Source organism: Chenopodium album, chromosome 9 (assembly GCF_948465745.1).
Source record: "Chenopodium album chromosome 9, dcCheAlbu1.1, whole genome shotgun sequence".
NCBI lineage: Eukaryota > Viridiplantae > Streptophyta > Magnoliopsida > Caryophyllales > Amaranthaceae > Chenopodium > Chenopodium album.
In genome coordinates this window covers 2,407,823-2,434,309 of record NC_137842.1, presented here as the reverse complement: position 1 = coordinate 2,434,309, position 26,487 = coordinate 2,407,823, and the positions used below count along the sequence as shown (strand labels likewise).

Genomic DNA, 26,487 nt, shown 5'->3' with positions numbered 1-26,487 from the left:
TTTGTTGAAAGACTAATTTTTTGTTTTTTTTTTTCGTTTAAAACGATTCAAGAGCCTATGAAAACTCTTAATCACCGAGGATCTTACAGCCTGACTCTGATACCATAAAGAAGTTTTCAAAGACTCAAGCTTTGTTTATCTGGTTTTCCAATTTAGAACCAGAGAGTTTTCATTGATATGCTCTGCTATTGAAAATTGAAATACATCAAAAAAAACCCCTGGCGGGAACAAGGCCCAAAGGGCTTATATACATGTATTCTAAGAAAACCAACATAGCTGTACAAAGAGACAAAAAGGAAGAAAAAATCATGTGAACAAATCACATGTTACAAATACATACAGTAACAAATATTTACAGCACACAGCAAGCAAAATAAACAGAGCAAAATATGGGCGGAGCAGCACATGATTTTCAATATGAGGACATAAAGCTGAAATATAAGGTATTAACCCGGGTTATTACAGTTTCAGAGAAATTAGAATGAACGGAGTACGTAGATGGAAACAAAGTAATAACCCGGGTGCATACTGCTTTTCATCAGTCAGGAATCCCATCAAACAGTGCCTCCTTTGGTTATTATCAAAGGACTATGATCATGATATAATAGTGAAAGGTGGGACGAGGCAAAACAGGTGATGCTAGTAGATATGACCATCAAATTAAATTGCTGCTTATATCGTTTTACACAACTCTAGTAGCTTTTATGACAGGAGTTTTTTTTTTTTTTTTTTTTTTTTTTTTTGAGGAATTTATGACAGGAGTTTATGTAACCACAATCTCCCAAACTCGTTGGATAGCCATCTTCACTTGCGTCCTCTGCTCCTTCCTTATCTTGCTCATGACAAGGCCTCATATCAATTATCTCAGTATCATATTGCGTATACTACCCTAGTTTATGTGCTCTCTCTTACCCTACATTTTCAAAGAATTAAAATCAGAAAACAAAACCAGTCAGCCACAAAGTCTTGATGCCTCCGGAGATGATAGGGAGCAGCAACAACTTGCAACAGAATCCATTTCACCTTCCTCATCAAACTTTTTTCAAACTGCTACAATGAGTACTAAGACTACGTGTGGTGTGTGGGTGGTTGTAATTATCAAAATGACTTGTATGTGCAGTCATGTGTGTTATGAAACTGTTTTAGTTTGATTGCAATGTTCTTTCATGTAACTTAAAATCATGTATGTTTCTCCTATTATAAACAACTACCAAGTATTTTACTATAGAATCATGTTTATTTTTATGGTTGAAAATTATTTTAGGCTATCAACTGTATTTAACTATAGAATCATGTTTATTTGCAAGAAAGTAGGCGTGGCAGACATTGTAGATAAACTAAGAGAAAATCGCATGTGTTGGTTTAGGCATGTAAGACGAAGACCCGAGGGTGCACTGATTTGAAGAGTGAGACCATGAAGGGCTTAAACGAGGAAAAGGGGGACCGAAAATGACTTGGTTGGAATGAGTTAGGAAGAATATGAGGTATATGGATTTGTATGATGATGAAGCATTGGACCGTAAGAGATGGAGGAGAAAGATTTATGTCGATGATTACACGGAATAATCAAATTTGGTTCATGTTAGCCGACCCCACTTATGGGATTAAGGCTTTGACTGATAGAGCTGTCATGGAAACTAGTCATTTCATTATTGCATATACATGGAGATTAGTAACCGTGGTAGTAATAGTGTCGATTGAAGCTTTACCACAAGTCCACAAGCCATTTCCACGTCACGAATAATGCTGGTACATACCTGCCCCATTCCCTAATCCCCATACATAGCTTTAGTAAACCAGTAATTTCTAATACTACATACTTGTGAAAAAGGTTGAACATAATGTTCCATCATCAGAAGAAAGTACAAAATACGGAGGCGTGATTTTTGTCTATATTTTGCAGCACCAACCTTGCAGCAACTGCTGTAAAAGAAATACAGGACTACTGTTGCTGCAACCATAGTTCGTCTTTCATCTACACTTTGCATGCTTTGGCATGATAGTCACATCCTTCATAGACTTCTAAACCTGATTGTTGCAACTCTTCTTCTTTCAAACATACACAACGCTTGCTCATTTTCCCTGTCAATGCGATCTCTAAAGGTCTCTGCATGAGTCTAGGATAGCCATCGTCACACCAAACCTGATGAGACAGTCTCAAAATAACAATTTAGTAATTCAAATGATTTTGAGCAGTAATCACAAAATGGCCTAGCATACAACTAATCTCACTCACACTCCAAAAGATTGATCCTTGATTATTCTTAAGCTTGATGAGACTAAAACACTCACTTATATACAGCCACTTAGGGCCTGTTCTCATTGGCTGAACTCAGTTGAGCTGAGCTGAGATGAGCTGAACTTATTAATTAGTGATTTTTAACTACGGATTAGTGATCTTTGATTATTTATTGATTGTTTATCATTATACATATGTGTATATATAAATATACATATTAAAATATCTAAGAAAAATATACTATTATTATTATTTATTGATTATTATTATTATTATTATTAAAATAATAATTATTATTATTATTATTTGTTGATTATTATTATTATTATTATTATTATTTATTGATTATTATTATTATTATTATTATTTATTGATTATTATTATTATTTATTGATTATTATTATTTATTTATTTATTATTATTATTGTTATTAATTATATTATTTATTATTATTATTATTATTATTATTATTATAAAAAAATATAAAAAAACCTACAAAGTCAATCAATTTACAAGAAATTAGTGGGAAGCCGAGATACAATCTGGGCCCCCACCCCTCTAGCTATAGCGAACCCGATCCTGCTGAAGATGTGAGCAGCTGCACGAGCACTAATATCCTGAGTCTTAGCGAACTCCTGAACCCGCTTCAGCAACGCAATAGCATCCTTATTATTATTATTATTATTATTATTATTATTATTATTATTATTATTATTATTATTATTATTATTATTATTATTATTATTATTATTATTATTATTATTATTATAGTCATTGTAATAAGAGTTTATAAGAATGAAATTTAGATTTATATCATTAGCAATATCATTAGACATGAACTGAGGTGAAGTGAATTTCAACGTATGAGAACAGGCCCTTACACTATAAAATGTCAACTACTTCCTCCGTATTTTATTACTTGCTCCATTTTATCATGCGCGGAGTTTTAGGAGGAATAGTATAAAGTAATATAATATGATGGAAGTGGGATTTGGTTAGAAAAAAAAAATCTAAAAATACAAAAGGGAGTAAAAGTGGGGATGAGAGTGAATATGAAAAATATTAAACCAAACATGATGTAAAGGGATAACTAGTGGGAAGAAAAATACGTAATAGTAAAATATTGTTAAAAGCTTCCAAAAAAGGAAATAGAGCAAGTAATTAAATAAAGCCACAAAAGTAAAGTAGAGCAAGTAATAAAATATGGAGGGATTAATTAAGGACACGACAAGCAAATTCTAACCCTATTTAAATCTAATAATTCAAGCTTTCGATTATTCATGAATAATCCAAGCCTTAGGGGTCTTCAATTTTAATAGGCCACACTGGTCACCAACCTAGAATATCAAGTCACCATGCCACATGTCACATTTTGATTCGTCCAAATAATTTTTTTATTTTTATATATTAGTAGAAAAAATAGTTATTAAAACTTTTTTTAAGAAATGCAACCCATTACCCTCCACCTCCATTGATACGGGTTTTCGGCCACCATTCCCTCTCCCATTTCAGCCACCCTCCCCTCCCTTTTCCAGCCATCCCTTCCCTTTCCGGCCACCACTCCCTTCCCCCTTCCCCTCCCATTTTCGACCATCCCCTCCCTTTCAACTTCATTTTCTGACCACCCCACAATGAAACCCCCAATTTGAAACTGGCAACCCCAAGACCCACATGAAATCGGCAACCCCGAAACCCGCGACCCCTAAACCGACAATCCCAAGACCTTTATATCATATTGAGGATTGTTATGGGGTTTTCGGGGGGCTATTGACGGTGGCTGATGTAGGCAGTTTTGTGCTGTTTTGCTACTAGGTGGTGCAGCGGTGACGAGGCCAGCAGCCGGCAGTGAGGAGGCCAGCAGCCGGCAGTGAGGAGGCTGCAGCTGGTATTGGGGGTGTGTTGGGCGATTGAGGCAAGGGAGTGACGGATGGCAAGGGGCAGTTTGGCTGGGGGTTGAGGTTTCAGAGAGGTTTTTCAGGGGTGGCTGGTTCCAGGGGTAGGATTGGGTGGCTGGGGGAAGGGGAGTGGAGGTGGCAGGGGGTAAACCGGGAAGAAGAGGGGGAGCTGAGGCTGCACCGGGGAGAGGGACGATGGCTAGGGCCTAGGGAAGGAGGAGGAGGAGAGAGATTGGATTATTTATTATTTTTTATTTTTTTGCTAAAAAAAATACATGTTTCTAATAAAATTGAAGACCCCTCAAAACTTGTATTATTCCTAAAGAATCAAAAGGTTGTAATCTTAGATTTAAATAGGACAAGAGTTGGATTATTTAAATCAATTTTTCCAAAATATTTTCCAATTTTAACATGAGTGAGCATATATCAAGCTGCATTTTTCCATCTTATTTCTGTGTTCTTTTCTCTAGTAGGCCCTAGGGAGGTGGAAGGTGGAAGCATTTCTCTAGAAAAAAAAAAATCCTATTCAAGGTTTTGAGCAACGATCGTACTTTGAAACTTGAAAATATTATTCGAAATTTCTTACCTCTCCACCCTCATGCTGACTCCACTTTGAATTGCAATTTGGAATCTTTTCTTTTTTTTTTTTTTGCTTTTCCAGCAACTGGGCACCCCTAGCTGCCTTTGCTTCTGCATTCTTCAAATATTTGGTAGGTATCCCGCGAAAGTCATAGTAACGACCCACCAATCTACCAACAAATCTATAAACAAATTTTTTTTGTTTGTTAAAACTCCACCTAGATTACAAGAAGAAAAAAATTATCAAAAACCCAATTGACTATTATACTCCAGTAATTTACTGATAACAACTACTCCTTATTCTTTATAAATTATAAATGATTTCCCTAATTAAAAACCGATATTCGCTCATTTTTCAGACAACTCATTTGTGTTGTACCCTAATTCTTACAGCGAAAACTAATTGGAATTTTTTTCAATTGATTGAAATTGATTTTTGCTGATCAGTTTATTAATTCAAACTGAATCTACGGATTTTTAATTTTTATTTTTTTACTACGGATTTTATTTATTAATTCAAACTGATCAGTTTTAGGTATTTCAGCGACGAAATTTGGCAGTTGCAAAACTATTAATTTCTTGTAGTTGACCTAATTATCCCGCGCTCAGAAGGGGGAGTTAATGGTGGTGAAAAAGGTTGTTGTAGGAGCAATGGGGCAAGAGGCCTGGGTAAGTTGGGGGGGTATGGGGAGGGCGTTAACTTTTTCATTTTTTTATTTTTGCGACGGCTATTTGTGACGTCCAGCCGTCGGTAAAACTATCTTTTACGATAGTTTTGTTTTCTGTAAAATAGTTACAGCAAAAAAATAAAAAATTGTCGCTGAAATTAGTAAAATCGTCGTAATAATTTTTTACAACAGTCGTCAAATTGTCGCAAAAATAAAATTTTACGACGATTCTAACTGCGACAAACAATTTACGATATAGTTGACTATCACAACTATTTTTTGCGACAAATTTGGCTGTCGCAAAATAGCTTATTTCTTATAGTGTTTTGGGAGAATGAGACAAATTTAAAGTAATTTTTCGTATAATTAACTAATAAAAGAAATTTTAGATTGTAAATTTTTGTGGTATTGAAAGATATTAATACTTCATTTAGTCATAATATATTAAAAACAAAAAATTTGACTGTTAATGATATGGGATATGGGTATTAGAATTGAGAAGAAATTAAATGGTTCCTACTTGACATCATTGTGGGCCATATCTAAGTATTTTTTTCAATTTTATTCCTCTTTATCTAATATTGTTCTTCGATTTCTTAATTGCAAATCCAAATATAATTATGCAAACAAACCTCTAAATTATGCAATCAAAACCTATATTGAAGCTTTTTAAATACTTTTTGTTTTTTTAAATATATTTTGGGCGAATGTTGATATAGTGTTAGAATTTATATGGATAAATGTTTATATTGTTATTATTTGAAGAAAAAAAAATATTTATCCCATAAAAGAATGTAAAACAAATAAAACTTTGCTGACTGGTCATAACATTTTATGTAGTAAAGATTAGATTTTTCATTTTTTAAAAATTATAATAATAAACGTAAAGATTAAGCAATCATCAAAATCAACAGTTCAGGTTTAATATCCTACCGTAGTCACCCATAGTCGTTTGTAGCCGACAACTATACTAGAAGCTTCGATACATGAATAACTAGTTTCCGTGAAAGCTGATCTGAGACTGATTTCAACCACAATATCTACAACATTATAAATAAACATGATTAAATTGTAAATCGTTGTTTATTTATAGTAGGAGCAACATATACATGGTTTTAAATTACATGAGACACCGCAATCAAACTTAAAACATGTTCTCAACTCACATGACACGCACAAGGTAGGGTTGGTATCAATTATCAAAATGACAAATGGCATGAATTTTGATAATTACAAGCATACACACATCACACACATCGTAGTATTACTCATTGTAGTAGTTTGATCGGGAAGATTAACTGGATTCTCTTGCAGATTGTTGCTGGTCCTTATTGTGTTCGGCGGCACGAAGTTTTTTTTTCATTCTTCTTGATCTTTTTACCTCATCAGAAACAAGAATGGGTATCAAATAACAGAAAAAGGGCAGATACACATCATCAAACTGAGAATCTTGATATAAGGCTTTCTCATGAGCAAGATAAGTAAGGAGCAGATGACGCAGGTGAAGATGGCTATCCAACGAGTTTGGGAGATTGTGGTTACATATACTCCTGTCATAAAAGCTACTAGAGTTGCGTAAAATGATGTCAGCAGCAAATTGATGGTCATATCTACCAGTATCACCTGCATCTCATTCTTTCCTGACAAAAACCAAAGGTGGCAGAAAAGTACCATCATGGAGCTGCACATTCCCACCACATCTGCAACCATAAACACCTGGAATGCTGCCTCTTTCCCTAATATTGGAAATCCACTGTCACCTTTGTATCCGCCAGGAACAGTAAATGCTGCAGTGAATGTTACAGTTGCTAACAACGCCGCCACCACTCCCATTGGGTTCATGTACTCCTTTATATCCTCTCTGCGTACTCCATACTTACTTCTACTTGCAAAATACTGGACATCCATTAGAATTCTGCTTCGTGATCTAAGGAAATTTTGAAACTGAAAATGTATATTGAAAAACAAAACTATTAAGATACGTGATTTAAATTTCTCAGAAACGATTTGAAAAAAATATATTAATTAATTAAATTAATAAAAGTGTTAGTGAACCATCTCAACCAAAAGTATAAGCTGATAACTTTTTTAAACAAATAACTTAAAAGTATAGTAGAACATACACAATATTTTTAAGATAGTGCAAATTAAATAATAATAATTATATACGAACTAGTTGGCTAAGATACAAAGTATATAACTATCAATGGTATATGCAAAATAATACAAAGTAGTACAAACTCAACTATTTGCTATACCTTTTGTATTATATGTAGAAAATCGTAAGTTGGTCACCAGAAAAGTATCGCGACGTATATTCCGTCTATATGCAATATTATTATTTTTTTTGGCATTAAATATTTTTGTTTTCTTCTCAAAACACATGATTTCAACAATTGCCGATCCTTTTTTTTTTTTTTTTTTTTTGAATTGTCAATATGTATTTAATTTTTTTTTTACAAAAAATACTTGTACAAATTTCTACTACGACACAATATAAATTCCAAAAATTTCCCATCATTATTTTGGTTGGTGAATGTGGGGAAATTTTGAATTTTTGAAACAATTTCTTAAACTAATCATATCAACATAATAATGCATTTAAATAAATACTCCATTTATTATTGTGTCTTAGTAGAAACTAGCATAGTCCCCGTGCGATGCACGGTTTATAAATCAAATTATTAAACCCGTAGGAAAAATAAAAATAAAAACAAAGGTAATTCATTTACTATTAAAGGACTTGTACTAATGGTTAATAAAAAAATATAATTAAAGGAACGTTATTTGAATAGTATTTTATGTTATTTGAATTTCTTTTAATTTTTTATTATGTTATTTTATTAATTGAAAAATAATTGAATAATACTCCACATAGCTATATAAGAAGTGGACTAATTTATTTATATCTGCCGTTGAGAAAAAACTAAAATTTTCTTATCATATCATCCGCATCAGTAGCTACAATCAATCTAATATATACATGTTTTATTTACCCGTCGCACTCATCAAATCTTAGACACAATAATAACCCTATATTTGACCTACCAGAACATATATTTTCCTAAGTTAAGCATTGTGCCAAAAACTATATATTATATAATAGTCATATATATAACCAACAGCTGATTAAATATAGTAACGACACAAATACTTCGTATATAGGTATGGATACTGATAATTTTATATAAATAAAATATACGGAATATATATTACTAAGATTTATCCCTACATTAATTATAAAAAGGTTAACAAAACTCTTATAATAGTGCATGGACATTTATATATCTAAAATTGTTCTTTTTACATATATTTTCCCCCATTTAATTTTAAATGCCTTAAAATTGTCTCTTGAATTCGCTAAATTGATTTAAAAGGTTATGTTTATTTCAATATTTAAACCCATTTACTATTTTCATTTCCTTTTGTTTTAATTTTTCTATTTAGAATTTATTAGACTATTAGGTTTCAAGATCGAAGTCAATATCTTTTTACCGTACAATCACTAAATAACTTTTATCAATAAAGCATAAATAACTTTCATTCATTACAGGGTAGCTTTTATAATAGGTGCACAATATTTTATTGTACATCTGATTTTTTTTTTAATGTTTGTATTGATTCCATAATTGACGTCAAACTAAATATTATCGATTTTATTTAATTTTCATAAAAAAAAAAAAACTATATTAGCCTTTCAAAATACGAAATATTTGTTTCCTGAATTATGCCACTTTAATCATATTGCTTCAAATTAGTTACTATTCTTTAACTTAACTATAAATAAATATTGGAAAGATTTTATGGATTATTTGTAGTATTGGAAAATATATATTTATTATAAAAAAAAAATTAAATCAATATTTATGTTAGGAAATCATGAAAATCTTATGCATGTATAGAAACTTACTTTTATTGTTTGAAGTTTAACAAAAATAACTATGCTTGAATATGTAAACAATAATTATATAGATATATTTTATACATAAGATAAGCCAATGAGAGAGTGACATTTGTCATCCTCACATTGAGGCGCTTGTCTTTTAGTATAATATATAGATTATCACAGGTATTTTGAAAAGAAAAAAAAAAGAGGGGGTGGGGCATTATTAATTTGGATTGTAAAGGAAATTGTTAAATGATATGTATTTTGAAAGAAAGATAGAAAATTAATTAAAAAAAATATTTAAATAAAGTAATAATAAATATAGATGAAATATTCCTTGAAATACTTTTTTCAGGCAAAGTATTTTGCACATATAGTATAGAATGTATTACCGCTAATAGCAAATTGAGTTCGTATTATTTTACACACACCGTTAAGAGTTGGTATTGTTTTAAGACAATTTTCCTATTAAAAATCCAAAATTTAAATGCAATAAATCAACAATAACAATTAAATTCATATAATTAACAAAGAGGTTCTCACAAGGTTTGATTCGAATGCCTTCAATTTTAATTAGAGGGACTATAATAATCGATTTTTTTTTATGCTTCTTGGGTATTAGGGTTAGTATAGAGGAGGGAGGAAGAAGAAATTAGGGTTCCAGATGAAAGAAAAAGGGTGAAAAAGGGAAAAAGAAATTAAAACAAGGTTTTTATAAGGTCATGTGCATGACACATTTTTTTTTTTTTTTTTTTTTTTTTGGAAAAAAGTCAATTATCTGAATCTGGTAAAAGAACCCTTCTCGCAACCCAAGTAAGAGAAAATGACCTTCTTTGCCACTTTATATACAAGGACCTTTACCATAGAGTGGAAATTTTAAAAGGTCCATCCTGACAAATTTCTTTAATAATAATAATAATATTATTATGGTCATGTCAAGGAGTGCAACAGGGAGATCCTCTTGGCCCTTTGCTTGTAGCTTTGGTTCTTCATCCATTGCTGTGCCGAATTAGAGATTCTATTGATTTAAGTTTGCAGGCTTGGTATTTGGATGACATCACTATTATTGGTTATGACACTTTGGTGGAAGGAAATGTTGTAGAGTTGATTTTAGCGGAGGGTCCTCGTCTCGGCCTCCATGTCAATGTTGAGAAAACGGAAGTTTTCTAGCCCTCTAAGGACCCTTGTAGCCGCCTCGTGGGTGTCTTTCCTCAAGATATTGCTCGTCCTATGCATATATGGTATTAAATTTCTCGGTGGTCTTGTCAGTGCGGATTCATTTTTGTGTGGTGAGCTTGTTTCGCATAGAGTGTCGAAGACCATTGTGCTAAAGGATGATGTTGCTAATCTCGATGATCCCCAATGTGAGTTGTTACTTCTTCGTGCGTGTATTGGGGTTTCAAAACTCTACTTTGCTATGAGCACTTGTCCCCCTCGTCTTTTTTAAGAGGCCCATGTGGCCCTATGGGCTTCTTTTGAGCGTATTGTAATTGCTTCGGGGCCTGGCTTTGGTGATTGGAATGAATGTCTATTCAACGGGTGATGTCCGACACTATGCTTTCCTTGTGTCGCGTTTGCCGTCTTCTGGTGGTCAGGTTACGCTTATTCTCAATTCTGGTATTGTTGGTCTAGGACCGACCTTCAGTGGTGCTCTTAGTCTTTTTAATAGGGCTGTGAAGACTAACCTTATGAGTAAACCTAGTGAGATCGCTGCCTCCAAACTCATGAAGAAATTGAGAGATATATATTCCACGAAGGTCATTGCATTTGTAGAATCCACTTTCTCCTTATCTCCGCGTTTGGTGGCCTTATGGAAGTCCCAACAGGGGGATCACACTTTGGCATGGTTACGAGCGGTCTCGGTATTAGGTTTGGGTCAGACTATGAATGGTAAGACTTATTGTTGTGTTCTTTGCTACCGCTTGAGTGTTCCTTTGTTCTCCACTTCAACACCGTGTTCTGCTACTTGCTCAAGGGTTTTTGATGGGGACATTTATGAGGATCATGTAGTGTCTTGTACTGGAATGGTGGATATTAGACATCGGCATATATAACGTTGTTTGTGATACCCTTTGTTGCTATTTGCTTCCGGTCTGAGATTTCCGCAAGAAAGAAGGTAAACGTTGGGTTGACTGGAAGGAATGATGGGACTCTTCGACCTGCTGATGTGTTACTTTATTCTTGGGATAGAGGCCTTGATGTATGTATTGACTTGATGGGGTCTTCTCCTTGTCTGGGTTGTCTGACTTTGTTCCTGGTCGTGTTGTGTTGGTCGCAGATCAGCGGAAGCGGGAGTATGGGGCGCGTTGATGAATCTATTTTATATATTTTTTTATTCCTCGTCCCACGGTCATCTTTGTGCTTATTTGAGCTATGCGGAGCTATTTTTATTACTAATATATGATTTCTAGTGCTTTTGTAGAGTTGATATTATTTTGTAGGAATTTGCAGATTTATGATAATTCCCAAGCTTATTGAGCCACTACGAAGATATTGAAGTTTGATCGTATATTTATGACCATATATTTGAAGTCCAAGGTCGAGTTAAATTAAATTTGGTTCGGTGATTAAGGGCTCAATTGATGACGAAATCCAAGTTTTACAAACTAGTATCACGGACCAAGTAATAATCAAGTTAAGTCCATAAGAAGAGATTGGGCTCAAGGTTTGAATCAGCCCACTTGCAAGTGAAAAGATCCAACTTGTGGAGCTACTGGGCGAGAGGTAAAGGGCGCGATTGGGCGACCCATTGCTGATCTGGGCGTGAGACTCTTACTTGGTATTTGGGTTGCTGATTATGATTAGTTAGTTTGGCACCATTTTGGTTTTCAGTTTTTTTTTTTTTTTGAAAACTAAAAACCAAAAATAGGAAACAAGAAAAAGGTATTTTCACTTTTCTATTGTCAGTTTTCAAAATTATCATGATTTTAATAAGTCTAAATAATTTTTGATTCATTATGTGATATATATAATATACTTTTAAAAAATAAAAAACCAAAAAACAGAAAACTAAAGTGATGTCAAATGAACCCCTAGGTATTTGAGTAGGATTGGGTTTTGTTTGCTATATAAACCCAATTCATGGTTAACTTTTCGGTTAGTTTTTAGTTTTTTACGCAGCTTTTCTTTCCTTTCTTTACAGTTTAGATTGGCTTTAGTTTTTCATTAGTCAGATTCCTTTAGTTTTCATGAATTAAATTCGTTAATCTTTATATGAGTTATATGTTATTATTTCACTTTTAGTTTTTTTATTTTTTATTTTTTTATTTTTTTTATCTTTTTATATTATTATTATTATTATTATTATTATTATTATTATTATTATTATTATTATTATTATTATTATTATTATTATTATTATTATTATTATTATTATTATTATTATTGTCATGTCTTCTTTATATGCTTTGCTATTTTAGATTTAATTATGCACGAGTAGTTTATTTTTAGGATTGTGGGGATCCATAAATAATATGAAGGGATGTAATTTCTTTGCAAATTAATTGACTTTATAGGTTTTTGTTATTTTTATAATATTAATAATCCTTCAAAAAAAAAAAAAAACGTAATTTCTTCTTCAAAAAAAAAAAAAACAAAAACAAAACAAAACAAAATTACTACATATTTACATAATGAATTTGGTACTTACCTTGATATCAAAAAAATAAAATAAATTTGGTACTTACCTTGTGAGTAATTGGGTCATATTTAATTTTTCTAACAGTACTTCTCTTGTGTTGATGAAGCCAAGCGTTCAGGCCTTCCCCTTGGATATCGCCACAACATTCAATTAAACATTCAGCGTTCCAAAAGTAATCGTTCTCGATAGCCAAATCAAAAGGAGTGTTACTTTGGTCATCTTTCTGTGTAATAAGAACATCCATCTCCTTTTGAGGTACTGTTTCGCACAACTCCTTTTTTGTCTTCTTTTTTATTTTTCTATTTAAGGCTAAGTGATGAAAAAAATTGCGAGCATGAGGATCAATCTGTCTTAGTGATTGTGGATGCTGCTTTACTATTTCTATTGCTATGTCTTGAGACTCTTTTTGTTGAGCTGCTCTTAACAAAGGAGTGAAACCCTCAACATCTCGCGAATACAATGTTGATGCATCTTTTTCAATAAACCACTTTGCCATCTCCATTTGTTTGTCAAATTTGTCAAAAACTGCATGCAATTTTTAAATACTATTAATAAAAATGTAATTAATGTTGTTATAGTTGTTGATTGTTGCATGCAAATAACATTAAATCCTAAGTGGGGAATTGGGGCAAGTGCGTGGCATCATGTTCTATGTTTTAGAGGCTACTAGGTTATCCTGTGATATATATGGTATTTTCACTGTTCTTCATTAATTTAACAACATGTTTAATTATAAAAATTTATATCTAATTGTTAATAAGATGAAAATTTGTAATTATAAAAGAAAAAGAAAATTATATTATACTATTGAAATAAATCAAAACTTAAACAATGTATTTTTTGTGGGCTGTCTACATCGTGTGGCCGGGGTTATTTATTTAGAGGTTACTCAGTTGGTGAATGGTTACTTATTATGAGGTTGTTCGGTCAATTAGCGCGTTTTTTATGAGAAAGTAACCCATGACCGACCAATTAACCCCTGAATAAGTAATCATTGAATAAGTAACCTTTGAATAAGTACCCTTGGCCATATGGTGTATATAGAAGCTACATATACAGACTTATGAAACATGATTTAGGGTTTGTGTGAAACATGAATTTGTGATTGAGTTACAATGTTTGGGTCTTTAAGTTTGAATCTGGGGTGTCAAGTTGCATTCTTTGTTGTTCAAAACCTTTTGTGAACTTTGTGTGTTTGATTTACAATGGAGGAAGACAAGTTGAAAATTGAGAAGCTCGATGGGAAGGATGAGTTTTGGAAGATCCAAATAGAAGACTATTTCACTACTAAAATTCGGTCAAATTGCGACCGTCATTAAAACGGTCGCAAATTATAATATTTGCGACCGTTTTTAGGCTATTTAACAGTCGCAAAGGTATTTAAAAATTTCTTTAAAATAATATACATGTTAAAAATAATTCTAAATAAAAACAATTCTATTACGACCGCCAAAAACGGTCACAAATTGCGAACATTACGACCGTTATAGAAACGGTCGCAATTTGCAACCATTTGCGACCGTTCTTAAGGCGGGCGCAGATTATAATATTTGCGACCGTTCTTAAGGCGGTCGCAGATTATAATATTTGCGACCGTTCTTAAGGCGGTCGCAGATTATAATATTTGCGACCGTTTATAAGGCGGTCGCAGATTATAATATTTGCAACCGTTTATAAGGCGGTCGCAGATTATAGCAATTTGCGACCGTTTCAGCGGTCGTAATTATTTATTTATTAATTTTTAAAATAGGGTATGTAATGGGCTTAAGATTCCCACCAAACTAACCCTAATTTTTTTTGGGTTAACAACCGCTCCCCCTCCCCTTCTCTCTCTCTCTCTCTCTCTCTCTTCTCAGCTGACCCTCTTTCTCCATTTTCCTTATCTCCACTCTATCCTTCTCACGCCCCTCCTCTTTCACTCTCACCTCCTAATTCTACTCTTTCACTTCCGAAAATGAAGCAAGGCACTTGATAATTGAAGAATAAGAAGCCGGAAATCGCTGCTCATTCAAGATTTGGCTCAAATCGGAAGCTTCGCCGGCGATTTCCTTCTCCTCCACGCTGCTTGCCACCGTCACGACCACACACTGTAACAAGACCTCCACCGTCACAAGAACAAGCCTAAGAGAAGTCAAGGTTTTCTAGATCTGATAATTAATTTAGGTTATATTGTTGATCTAGATTTATTATTGTTTCTTATTTCTGATTATGTATAATTGTTTAATTGTAATTTTAGTTTTTAATTTTAAAAGATCTATATTATTGTTTTATTTCTGATTTGTGTTGTTTATTGTAATTTTAGTTTATAATTTTTGAAAGATCTATATAATTGTTTTATTTCTGATTTTTGGGTAAATTTCTGTAATTTGTATAATTTTATTTCTGATTTTGTGGGTAATTTTCTTAATTTTTTATAATTTTTGTGGGCGGCGTTGGGTTGACGTGGTTTCGGGTGAGTGGTGTTGAGGTGGTTTCGACTGAGCGGCGTTGGGTTGAGGTGGTTTTAGGTGAGCGGCGTTGGGTTGAGGTGGTTTCAGATGAGCGGTAGTTGGTTTATTGGTTAGGGTGAGGAGTTGTGATGGGTCAAGGTGGTTTGGGTTGGCGGTGGTGGTGGGTTAGGTGGTTTCAGGTGAGCGGCGGTGGGTTTTCGTGGTTAGGGTGGGCAAAAGAGGTGGGTAAAGGTGGGGTTTGGGTTGGTGGTGGTGGGTAAAGGTGGTTTCGGTGGTTGGTGAGGCTGGATGCGAAAAACAGTAGTGCGATTTTTCTTTTTTTTTGTTTTTTTTTTTAAATTTTAGCAACGGCTTATGGCGGTCGCTAATTCCAAAAATTGAGACCGCTGACATAACGCGTCGCAATTTTTAATTTTTGCGACCGTTTTCTAAACAGTCGTTGAAAATAATAAAAACGGTCGCAAAAAATCTTAACGACCACACCCTTACGACCGTTGACGGTCGCAATTACTAATTAGTAAAGCGTTGTCTAATATGTATGGGAAGCCATCGACTATGAACAAGGTGTTCTTGATACGTCGTTTGTTTGAAATTGAGATGGATGATAGCGGTTCCTCTCGATCTCGAGCGTATAAATGAATACAATTCGACAATCTCTCAACTAGCTTCGGTTAAGATCAAGTTTGATGATGAGGTGAGGGCCTTGATTTTGTTGTCATTGTTGCCTAGAAGTTGGGATATCATTGTAGCCGCCATTAGCAACTCTTCCGGAAATTCGTCGAAGTTGAAGTGTGATGATGTGAGGGACTTAAGATCTTAATCTTGAGGGGTGACTTATATTTCGAGTTTAATTAAATAAATTAAACGAGACAAAATTTATCATTAAAAATAGTTACTTATTTGTAAGTTTTAATACATCCACTTAATTTTATATAAGATATTTTCATTTGATTGCAACTTACTTTTATATAAGAAGTTTCCATTCTTTCTATAGAAAAAGGTAAACCATGCCAAAGTTTTATATTAGAAAAAATAATTTGTAATATTTACAAAAATGTACAAGTAAAAGATATATAAATATAATTAAGTTGTTTTTTTTTAATATATTAGAGAATTTTGAGTTTGAGCAAGTTTTGGCTGAATTATAGTCAACAGTCTACATACTTATACTCCCTTCGTCTCAAAATAACTAACACCTTGGACTTTTTTCACGATTCATATATATTAACTTTGACTATAATGTTTTATTAACATAATAAAAACATATTTTATCATAAAAGAAATATCTTATTAGATATTCAATAAGATATAAAAAAAATAAAAAATACACAAAAAAAAATAAAAAAAAAAAAAAAATAAATGAAAAAAAAAAAAAAACAAAACCAAAACCAGAAACCAGAAACCAGAAACCAGAAACAATACATCAACACAAAGTTAGTTGATAAATCAATCAATGTACCAACTTACTACTAAATTTTTTTTTTTAAAAAAAAAAACACTTGAATAAAAATATTCTCATACTCGTGTTACAAGAAAGGAAATTCGTAAAAAAAAATAAAAATAAAAAACCTTTTAAAAGCACCATTTTGCGAAAAATCCTTTTAAAAGCTTTTTGGTTAAAAAAAACCACCACGTTCATTTTTTTTTTGCGAGAGGAAACTTATTACCCTCTATTTAACTTAATCAGACTCTAATGTTTTCTCATTACTTCTAATTAACCTCTAACCCACCAAATTACTAAATAATTAGATTTAATTAATATATATATAAAAAATTAACCACCACCCCTCCCCTTCCTCCTCCCATGGCATCATGTCAATCCCTCCCCCACCGGACCCACTGTCCATATCCTCCACGATCCTACACTGCGCGGCGACCTATCAATTTAAAATTTAAAATTTTTATTCTACATTCTAATACATGTATGTATTTATATATAAATTTGGATTAATAAAGTATGAATTAATTCTAGCTAAGATGGTAATGCATTTGGTTTCCATTCGATGAGGTTACGGGTGTAAGAGAGGAAACACGTGACACATACACACATTTATGAACGTCTTTTAATATATAGTATAGATATAGATTTAGTCATTTAGGTAATTAAATATTAACTCATCAACATTTTAATGTTTCAATTTTTGCTTAACTCCCCAATAACCTAAGCTACCTATCAATTTAAAATTTAAACCTAATAATCATATTCTTAGCCACTCTAATTCAGCTCTTAATTATTTAATTGGAAGCTTTAATTTCAGCAAAAAAAAACTCAAAATAACATTTAAAATCGGATTATATATATGTAAGGAGTATTAAACTTACTGTAGCGTTGCTGACATAGCAAGTGCAAAGGAGTTTGTTTGGAATGATTGACCTCTCCCGCTAAGTTTGCATCTATCTCAATCAAGTGCTTCGCAAATTCAAGGTTGGCATATTTAGCTGCATAGTGAAGGGTGGTGTTGCCATGTATGTCTTTTAGCTTCCACAGAGGTAGTGGTAGTTCTCTTAGCTCTTTTTTATTCATCAATTGTTCTTTTATATTATTATAAAATTGCGTCGTCCCACGGAACTTCCCGTGACGGAGTACCCCTATCCGGTGAAACATCTTAAGATGAAGAGGTGTTTTGCCAAGGTGGTTTGTTTGACAAAATAGGACTGGGTACTTTTTCAATGCATCCACTATGAACTCTTCTTCTGGTATCGCCCCTTCTTTAGCTTCAATATATTTTTCATCATGCACATATTGTTTGAGACCCTGAATTGCTAAATGGATGATGTTGCTTCCTTCGTGTAGTCGAGAAAGAAATTGTTTTTCATCATTTACCATTATTCGTCTTAAGTTATCCCACTCCCCATTACCAACTGCTTTATAGAAATCATTACTCATAAGCTCATCATCTTTTATTACCTCTTTCTCGTTTTCCTTCGCCTGCAACAACAATATTGTACATTTTACACTTTAGTTTGGTAATTATTAATCAACAACCACATTAGTTTCTAAGATCCATCTATATATGATCTAATAACTGGCATTATGTTTAGCGATTACAACAAAATTAATTAATTTTTATGTAGTGCAACTAAATTTTGCCAAGGAATAACGGGTTTTTTTTTAACAACATTTTTCCTTTTATTAGGATTTGTTAGTGGACCAAAAGCTTAAGCTGATAGTTGAGACTTAGGAAAATATTTCATACTCTATTACTCCGCCTCACACCACCCTAAACGGCCGACCACCCCAGAACCCACCCCTAACACCAACCACCCTAAACGGCTAAACCTCGACCACCCCAGAACCCCATCCACCCACGAAACTCGATCCACAAAACCGGGGGTTGTCGGATTTGGGTGGAAGGGGGCTAATTTGGGTCGGGTTTTGGGTGGGGAGGGGTGGAAACGGGTCGGGGAGGTTCGGCGAGGGGTCGGGCTGGTTTGGGAGGGTCGAATAGGGTGTTTGGTGTGGTGGTTAGGGTTTAGATTGTAGGGGGTTTTGGGTGTTAGGGAGGTTGCGGCAAGAGGTGGGGGGAGATCGTCGGAATCCGACGACCCCAATGGTGGGGCTGGTTGGGGGTGGGGGGAAGTTTACGGGGAGTGGGGAAGGTGGCTGGGGTGGTACGAGGGCTGGAGGAGGTGGCTGGTGTTGGTTGGGGGTGGGGGAAGTTTCCGGGGGGTGGGGGTGGGGGAGGTGGGTGGGTGGGTGGCTGGTGTTGGTTTTTTTTTTTCTGTTTTTTTTTCTTTTAATTTTTTTCGTTTAATAATTAAAAAAATAATTGACCAATTAATGACTGACATGTGGCACATAACTTACAAAAATCGGTCATCAACAGGTAATGGATCTGTGGAAGAAGGTGGGGTGCAAAGGTTGGATTTTTGTGAGATTAATTAAAGATTGGATTTTTTTTGTCAGACCTCACAAAGGTTGGATTTTTAGATTCCAAATTTAGGAAAAAAATCAATTTTTGGTGAGAGAATTTATGGTTTCATATATATACATTGGGGGTAATTATAAACTTCATATTTGGGATCACAAATTCTTGAATAAAACATTAATATAAATTTTAAATTAATTAGCTAGTTATAGCATTTAGGTGTTTAAATGGTTTTTAATGGTTTAACTAGATTAGACTCGTGCGTTGCACGATTTAATTAATTTTTATTATTATGCATAAAATAAAGTTTTATAATTTGTGTAAAAAAAGAGGTGATTTTTTAGGTTAGAAAAATGTATAGTGTAGAGATTAAAAAAATAAAATAAATGATGACATCACTCATAGAGAAAATGGAGGGAAAATTTTTAATGTTATAATGACACGTAGGCTAATTTAAGAATTGATGATGTCAGCAATAATGTTTTGTTTTAGTAATAGTTAATAGATATGTGTAATTAGAGTTTTTTTTTTTTTTTTTTTTTTTTTTTTTTTTTTTTTGAAATCGTTGAATATGGGTCCCACATATAGAAATTTCGACGAAATCCGTCAATTGGTAATATACCTAAACAAATACTCAATTTAAGGTAGTTATTCATAAATTTTAAAATAAAAGGTATTTGTTCGCAAAAGTGCTAATTTAAAGATAGCCGTTTACAATTTTTTTTTTTTTAAAAAAATTAATCAAATAAAAAAGAACGGAAGAGGTATAAGTTTTGCATACCATTAAGTCACAGAGCTTGTTTGATTTAGACTGAATTTGAGTTTCAGCTAAAACATCCAGCTTGTTGTTGGTGGCAAATAGATCAAGAAGGGTCTGTACAGAATCACCCTCCTTATTTTTTAGGGAAAAGTTAGCATTATATTCAACCATGGCTTTCACCGTTCCAAAATCATGGTTCATCACAGCTATATGCATAGGTGTGTTCCCGTCATGATCTTGTTGATTGATCAGCAGCGCAGGAATTTCTGGCTTTTCCAAAAAATTTCTTGCCTCTAAGAAAGTCGGAAACTTTATGTAATGCAACATGTTTTTGCCCTTGGGATCGCATACCTCTATTGATTCAGGACAATAGTGAATTATGGCATCAACAACAGGTAAATTAGAGCTGACTGCTGCTCTAAGTAGAGGGGTCATCCCATCTGCATCACACAAACAACATACCTCACTGTTTTTCTCTAACAATGACCTGACCAACGAGGGCGAGATGTCTTCATCCTCATGTACAAAATGACTATTCGTACTGGACAGTGCTCCCCTTTGGCTGTTAAGCGTGTTTATCATCTTTATGGTCAACATTTCAGTACCTATAATAAATACGAAGGACCATATTTTTTTTCAGTAAAAGTAAAGAATGGCAATTACAATTAAAATTGAAAACTATTCAATGGCTACAATAAAATTGTGGCTATTGTATTAGTTTTACTCTTGACCCTATATTTTCAATGATCAATCTTGCCCATTCATCTAATTGACTTCAAATTTGACCAAGATATGGAAAAAAATAAAAAATAAAAATAAAGTCTTCTTGGTTATGATTAAAACAAACTGTTTTACAGTTTCTAAAACCAAAAAACTGAAACTTTGCCCCTTGCCATTGACGATTCTCCAATCTCCATTAACATCTGATTTTAGTTTATTAACAATAACTTTGCATCAAATTTATAAAAAAATTGAATCTGCCTCCATAATACTTCGTCGAAAATAAGAAAAAAGGGAGAAAAAAAAAAAGATGAAGGTAAAGATATAAAAACTGTGAGATTTGTCTCTAATCTTCAAGAAACCAATCTTTTGACGTTAAAGGTAAATCCATGAAAACATCAATTAAGATAAATCATTACTCTGTATAAGTTTAATTCTTCGACCAAATTTTCCAATATTAAAAAGGAAATTTTGTAAAACTTTGCTCCATTTTCTTTTAATAATCCCAAATTTAGATTATTCTAGAATAATCCTAACTTTGGGGCTGTTAAGGTGCGATCAAGTGAGAGGGGGTGTGGGTTGTGGGTGTGGGTGTGGCCGTGTAGGGTCAGTTTGGTTTAGAGGTGGCGGTGGGGATAGGTGGTGATGTGGTGGTTAACCGGTTATGGTGAATGGTGCTGGACTGCTGGTGGCATGTCACCTTCAAAAACCATACTAATTACATGGTATTTTTTTATTAAAAAATAAAGCCTAACTATATTGCATTTAAAATTTGATAAAAATAATAAAATATTACATATGGTCAGTTTCCAAGAGGATCTCAGGTGGCAACACTCATTAATGATGTTTCATGCATCTTATTTCATAGGTCGTGTTGTTTGAGCAACTAGTCAAAGTTTGTGCTGCGTTGCTGAGTGCAATTTGTCAATAGTTCATGCTGTTATGGCCAATTTTGCCTTAATATTATTATTATTAGGAAAAATTGTCCGGAATAATCCCACCTTTGGGTCGTCCGCTAAAAATAATCCCACCTTTGGGTTATTTTTAAATAATCCGACCATTATACCCAATCCACTTTAAAAGGTCCCAACCGGTCATGTAACTTGTTATAACAAGTTACTTGACACGTGTCGCCATGTAATTTGTAAAAAAAATAAATTAAAATAAAATAATTTTTAAAAAAAGTTAAATGCTTTTTTTAAGAAAAACTAAAAAAATTAATAAATATCTAAAAACCACCACCCCTGACACCTCAACCCCGTGGCTCCGGTCACCCAGACCCCCAACCCCAGCGCTGGCGGTGCGCTGAACCCCCTCCCCTGAACAACTCTCCTTTCTCCATCACATAACCACCGTCTCCTTCCCTCACGACAGCACCAACCAACCTCCCTCACGAAAGCACCAACCCCCAACCCCAACCCCAACTCCAGCGTCGGCGCCGTCGGCCCCTCCCTTGAACTACCAACAACTCCCTCCACCACGAAATCCAGGCATATAATAGGCGAGATTTTCTGTCCCTGGTCCTATCACGATTGATCCTAGCCCCTTCCCCGTTCCCCGTCCCTTTTACGGCCGCGCGCCCGCGTCTTCCTGCCCGACCTCAATTCCGGTCGCCCGATCTCCCTAATGCGTTTCCTAGGGTCTGGTTTAATGGGTTTCGATATTCGAACGGGATTTTGGGGTTGGGTTGGGTTGGGATATGGGTCTGGCGGCAATGGATTCGGGTCTAGGTGGAGCGGTGGTTTCCGATCTGCGTGGGGTGGTATTCTGGGATCTAGGTTTGGGGAGGGGGGGTGGGGGTGGTGTGGATGTTGGTGGTGGGTGTTGGTTTTTTTTTTTTTTTTTTTTTTTTTTTTATTTGCTTTACTTTTTTTTTTAAATTTGTTTTTAATTTTGGAGAAATCAGGTTGTGACACGTGTAAATTAAACTTAATTAAAAAAAAATTACCTCTTCAACCGGTTACCAGTCACCCGGGATCAATTTAAGCAGATTAGGTATAAAGGTCGGAATATTTAAAAATAATCCAAAGGTGGGATTATTTTTAGCGGACGACCCAAAGGTGGAATTATTCCGGGCAATTTTTCCTATTTATTTCATTATTATTATTATTATTATTATTATTATTATTATTATTATTATTATTATTATTATTATTATTATTATTATTATTATTATTATTTTTAATAATGATAGTAATAATTTTTTTTTAAAATAAGAAAAAATTAGAAAAGAGAACGCTTATCTTAGATAGGCGTCTTTTTTATATAGATAGAGAACGCCTTTTTAAAGATGACAGTTCTCTTTTCCTTGTTTTTTTTATATATATTTTATACATAGAATAGGAATCGACTATCCAAGTTAAGCGTTTAGTATTCTATTGGATATAGAACGCCTCAAATAGGCGTCATATATACTTTGTAAGGCACCCCACTTTAAGGACGCCTCTAAAGCGTTCTATATTGCCTATTTCGGGCGTTCTATATTGCCTATTTTGTAGTAGTGAAGGTAGAGTGAAGTATAAGACTATGTACTAAACTTTGCTATTTATTGCAGATTGAGTTCTCATTTTTCACTTGTTGCAGATTGAGTACTAAACTTTGTACTCAACTTGTTTTACCAGTTGTAGCAGGTTATACAAGCAATTTAATAACTAATTTTTTATTAGCTGTAAAAAAAATATTTAAAAAAAAAACTAATTATTTATTTTATGTTTTTTTTCAAATACCTTGAAGTGTAAGATGAAGTTGTGGTAGATTAGATTTATCTTATACAAAGGATTTTAATGGAAAATTGACTTATATGATCCAAAATAATCGGTATACTATCAAAACAAACTATGAGAAATGACAATGTCAAGAATTAGTTCAGATTAAAATGACAAGGAGTAGTTCAGATTAATTTTTTTTTTAGATTTACAAAATAACTAATTCTTGAATGCAAAATTTACCACATTTATTCAAAAAAAAAAAAATTACCACAAGTTATGTTGTAGGATTAGTTCAAATTAATTGTGGGTTTTTTTTTTTTTTTTTTTTTTTTTTTTTTTTTTTTTTTGCCAAACTTACCAAATTTGCTCAGAAATCTGGGTAAATTCCTTCTCAACTCCAGCCTTTATCTAATCTTACATGCTTTCTTTACAAATTTGATATCAGGGTTTTAGCATACCAGTGTTCTGTTAAGCATTTATTATTCATTTCCTAACTCCAGCGCTACTCACTCGTAGACATTGCATCATCTTCTATCGCTTCGTAAAGCTATATGTGTTAAAGGTCAGTTTCAATGAAATATGAAAATTAAATTTTATAATCGTATGGTCCAATTGAAAAACCCATTACTGAAATTACCTCTAAACCAATGTTGAAGAAGTTGTTGAGTTCCAGTTACCTACCGTTTCAAGACTGTGTTGTTATGGGGGCTTTGTTGTTGATTATTGAACTTGTATTTGAGTCTAGATTTTCGTCGAAATCACAATTTTCGCCTCGGGCGAAATCTCATACTATAAACTATTAGGATTAATTTTGCTGGGTATCTTTGGTATATGCGAGGTGATTTAAGTGCGGTTTTGGAGAATTTTGATAAGGTTTAGTGATGAATTGTGTGGAGGAAGTTGTGAATGATAAAAGGGTATTGGTTTTTTTTTTTTTTTTGTTTTTTTTTTCGGATAAACCGGTTACAACCTGTTAGTACAGGTTAAGTGGCCGGAATATTCTCTCCGGCAAGTACTATCTTATAGTTTATTACCAATTTGCTACTTCTGAAAGTTGAGTCCCCTATTTGCAACTTTGCCAAAGTTTGGTACCCACTCTTATTATACTTAACTCAGTGAAGGTAGTTCACGTCATATCTTAGTTTTCAACATAAGGTATGACTTCGTAAAAAAAAAATTAATTAAGGTATGAATTTACAATAAATAAATAAATAAATAAATAAATAAAATTATAATTATAATGAGATTTTTTTAAAAAAAATAAAGTGCTTTTTTTAACGAGATTTTTGACAAATTTTCCTTTAATTTTCTTAATATACCCATAAAAGCTATAGCCTCTTTCATGTGTTTAAAATTATAATATCAATGATTAGTGTTATAATATCGACGAAAGCTCAATGTTTAGTGTTATAATATCAACCTTATATAATTGTTTTTATTGCAAAACTAAAGATATACTACATCTGTTAAATGTTATGTGCTACTTTGGGGTATTATTTGTGAGATATATATTCTAAAGTTGCACATAACATTTAACGGAGGTAGTACATTATATTAATGGTATATCTCGAAAATCATGCAAATGGACAAGACACAATATTACTCAAAAATCGTGCAAATGGAAAATGTGACAGAGAATATAATTAAGATAAAAACAATTATACTACCTCCGTTACATATTATTTGTAACGATTAGACATTTTCCCTCTCTACTTTATGTCAAATTGTTGCAAATAATATGTAATGGAGGTAGTATATGTTTAGATAAGATAAGGTAAATGATAATATAAGCTTAAATAAGATATATTCATGTCTAATAAGAAAAATATACAACAATTGAAAATTCATGTGAAGACTAAAGAGGACTTGCATACCTTGGTGAACATATGAAACAGCGAGATGGAGTGGAGCTTCGTTGCGGTTGTTAATGAAGGCAGCCAATGCATGATCAATCTCTAGCAAGTACGCAACAACCCGAACACTCCACCCTCCATTCAGTAATGCTAAATGGAGAGGGGTGTTCCCATCCTTATTCTGAATTCTCAGAGGCTCGCTAGCAGCCTTCATTATCTTGTCATTCTCTGGAAAGCTTAGGTCAATTAATGATTTAGCGATCTCTTTCGTACGTTGTCTCGCTGCAATGTGAAGAGGGGTATCCCCGTCAGAGTTGGTACCACAAATGAGCTTTCGTCGATCAGCTGCTTGTAAGCTTTGCAAAGCCTCCACGATGAAATCAAGGTGACCATGTTTGGCGGCAACATGGATAATGTTGTTGCCATGGATAGTCAACCCAAGGAGATCGGTGTCGCTATAGGCAGCAGTCGCGCTTTCGACGTCTTTGACCAGGGCCTCTTTTAGGAACTCTACGTTCCCCTTTGCTGCAGCCCCATAGATTTCCTTCTTCATGCTTAACTATGTCTAATGAATTAATATACAAAGAAAAAGCTTTTTTTTTTTTTTTTTTTGGATAAGTTAAATTAATATAGGAGATATGATTAATAATTAGGTACTTGTTGTAAATGTGGGAGTGATATATATATTTATATATCAATAAAGATGAATTGAAGGCGTGTGATGAAATAAAATACTAATTCCTTGAGTGCAAATGGAGTAAAGATGCATTCAAGAATTTGTAAAAGATAAATTACCGGCCGGAATAAAATAAAGCCTACATTCCTAAAGACGAAGTAGTAATACATAATTTTCTACTTTTTATTTTTCGTCATCCAAAATACTGCTCCAATAAACAAGCAATCTTGATTCCACGTGATTTTGATAAAGGAAAATAAAATAACACTCCGATTTGCTTTTGCATGTAAAACTCTACTACCATAGTCATCTTTAAAATAATTTTTTTTTTCCCCTGAAAGCTCTTTAAAATGATTACTACTATACTTAATTTTTCGAAATTGCAAATATGTTTTTTAAATTAATTTTCTCATGATTTACTAGCTAGTTTGATTTAAATCCGATGTGTATATATATAAATAGCCTATAAAAGAGTAGTAAAAAGCAAAAGTAGGTGGAGGAATAAAAAAATAGTAAAAAGTACGTAAAAGTAGTTGAGAGAATT

The 26,487-nt window shown here is 33.4% G+C and overlaps 1 protein-coding gene across 1 annotated transcript; it reads right to left on the bottom strand.

Moving 5' to 3' along the window:
* Positions 1-6,499: 6,499 nt before the first annotated feature.
* Positions 6,500-25,895, bottom strand: LOC145559370 (uncharacterized). Its single transcript, XM_081620795.1, has 5 exons — positions 25,289-25,895; positions 20,008-20,591; positions 17,680-18,286; positions 12,954-13,432; positions 6,500-7,325 (listed from the first exon to the last, which is right to left on the bottom strand). The coding sequence occupies exons 1-5, from the start codon at positions 25,818-25,820 to the stop codon at positions 6,786-6,788; spliced, it is 2,742 nt and encodes a 913-aa protein (XP_081476921.1). The 5' UTR covers positions 25,821-25,895; the 3' UTR covers positions 6,500-6,785.
* Positions 25,896-26,487: the final 592 nt, after the last annotated feature.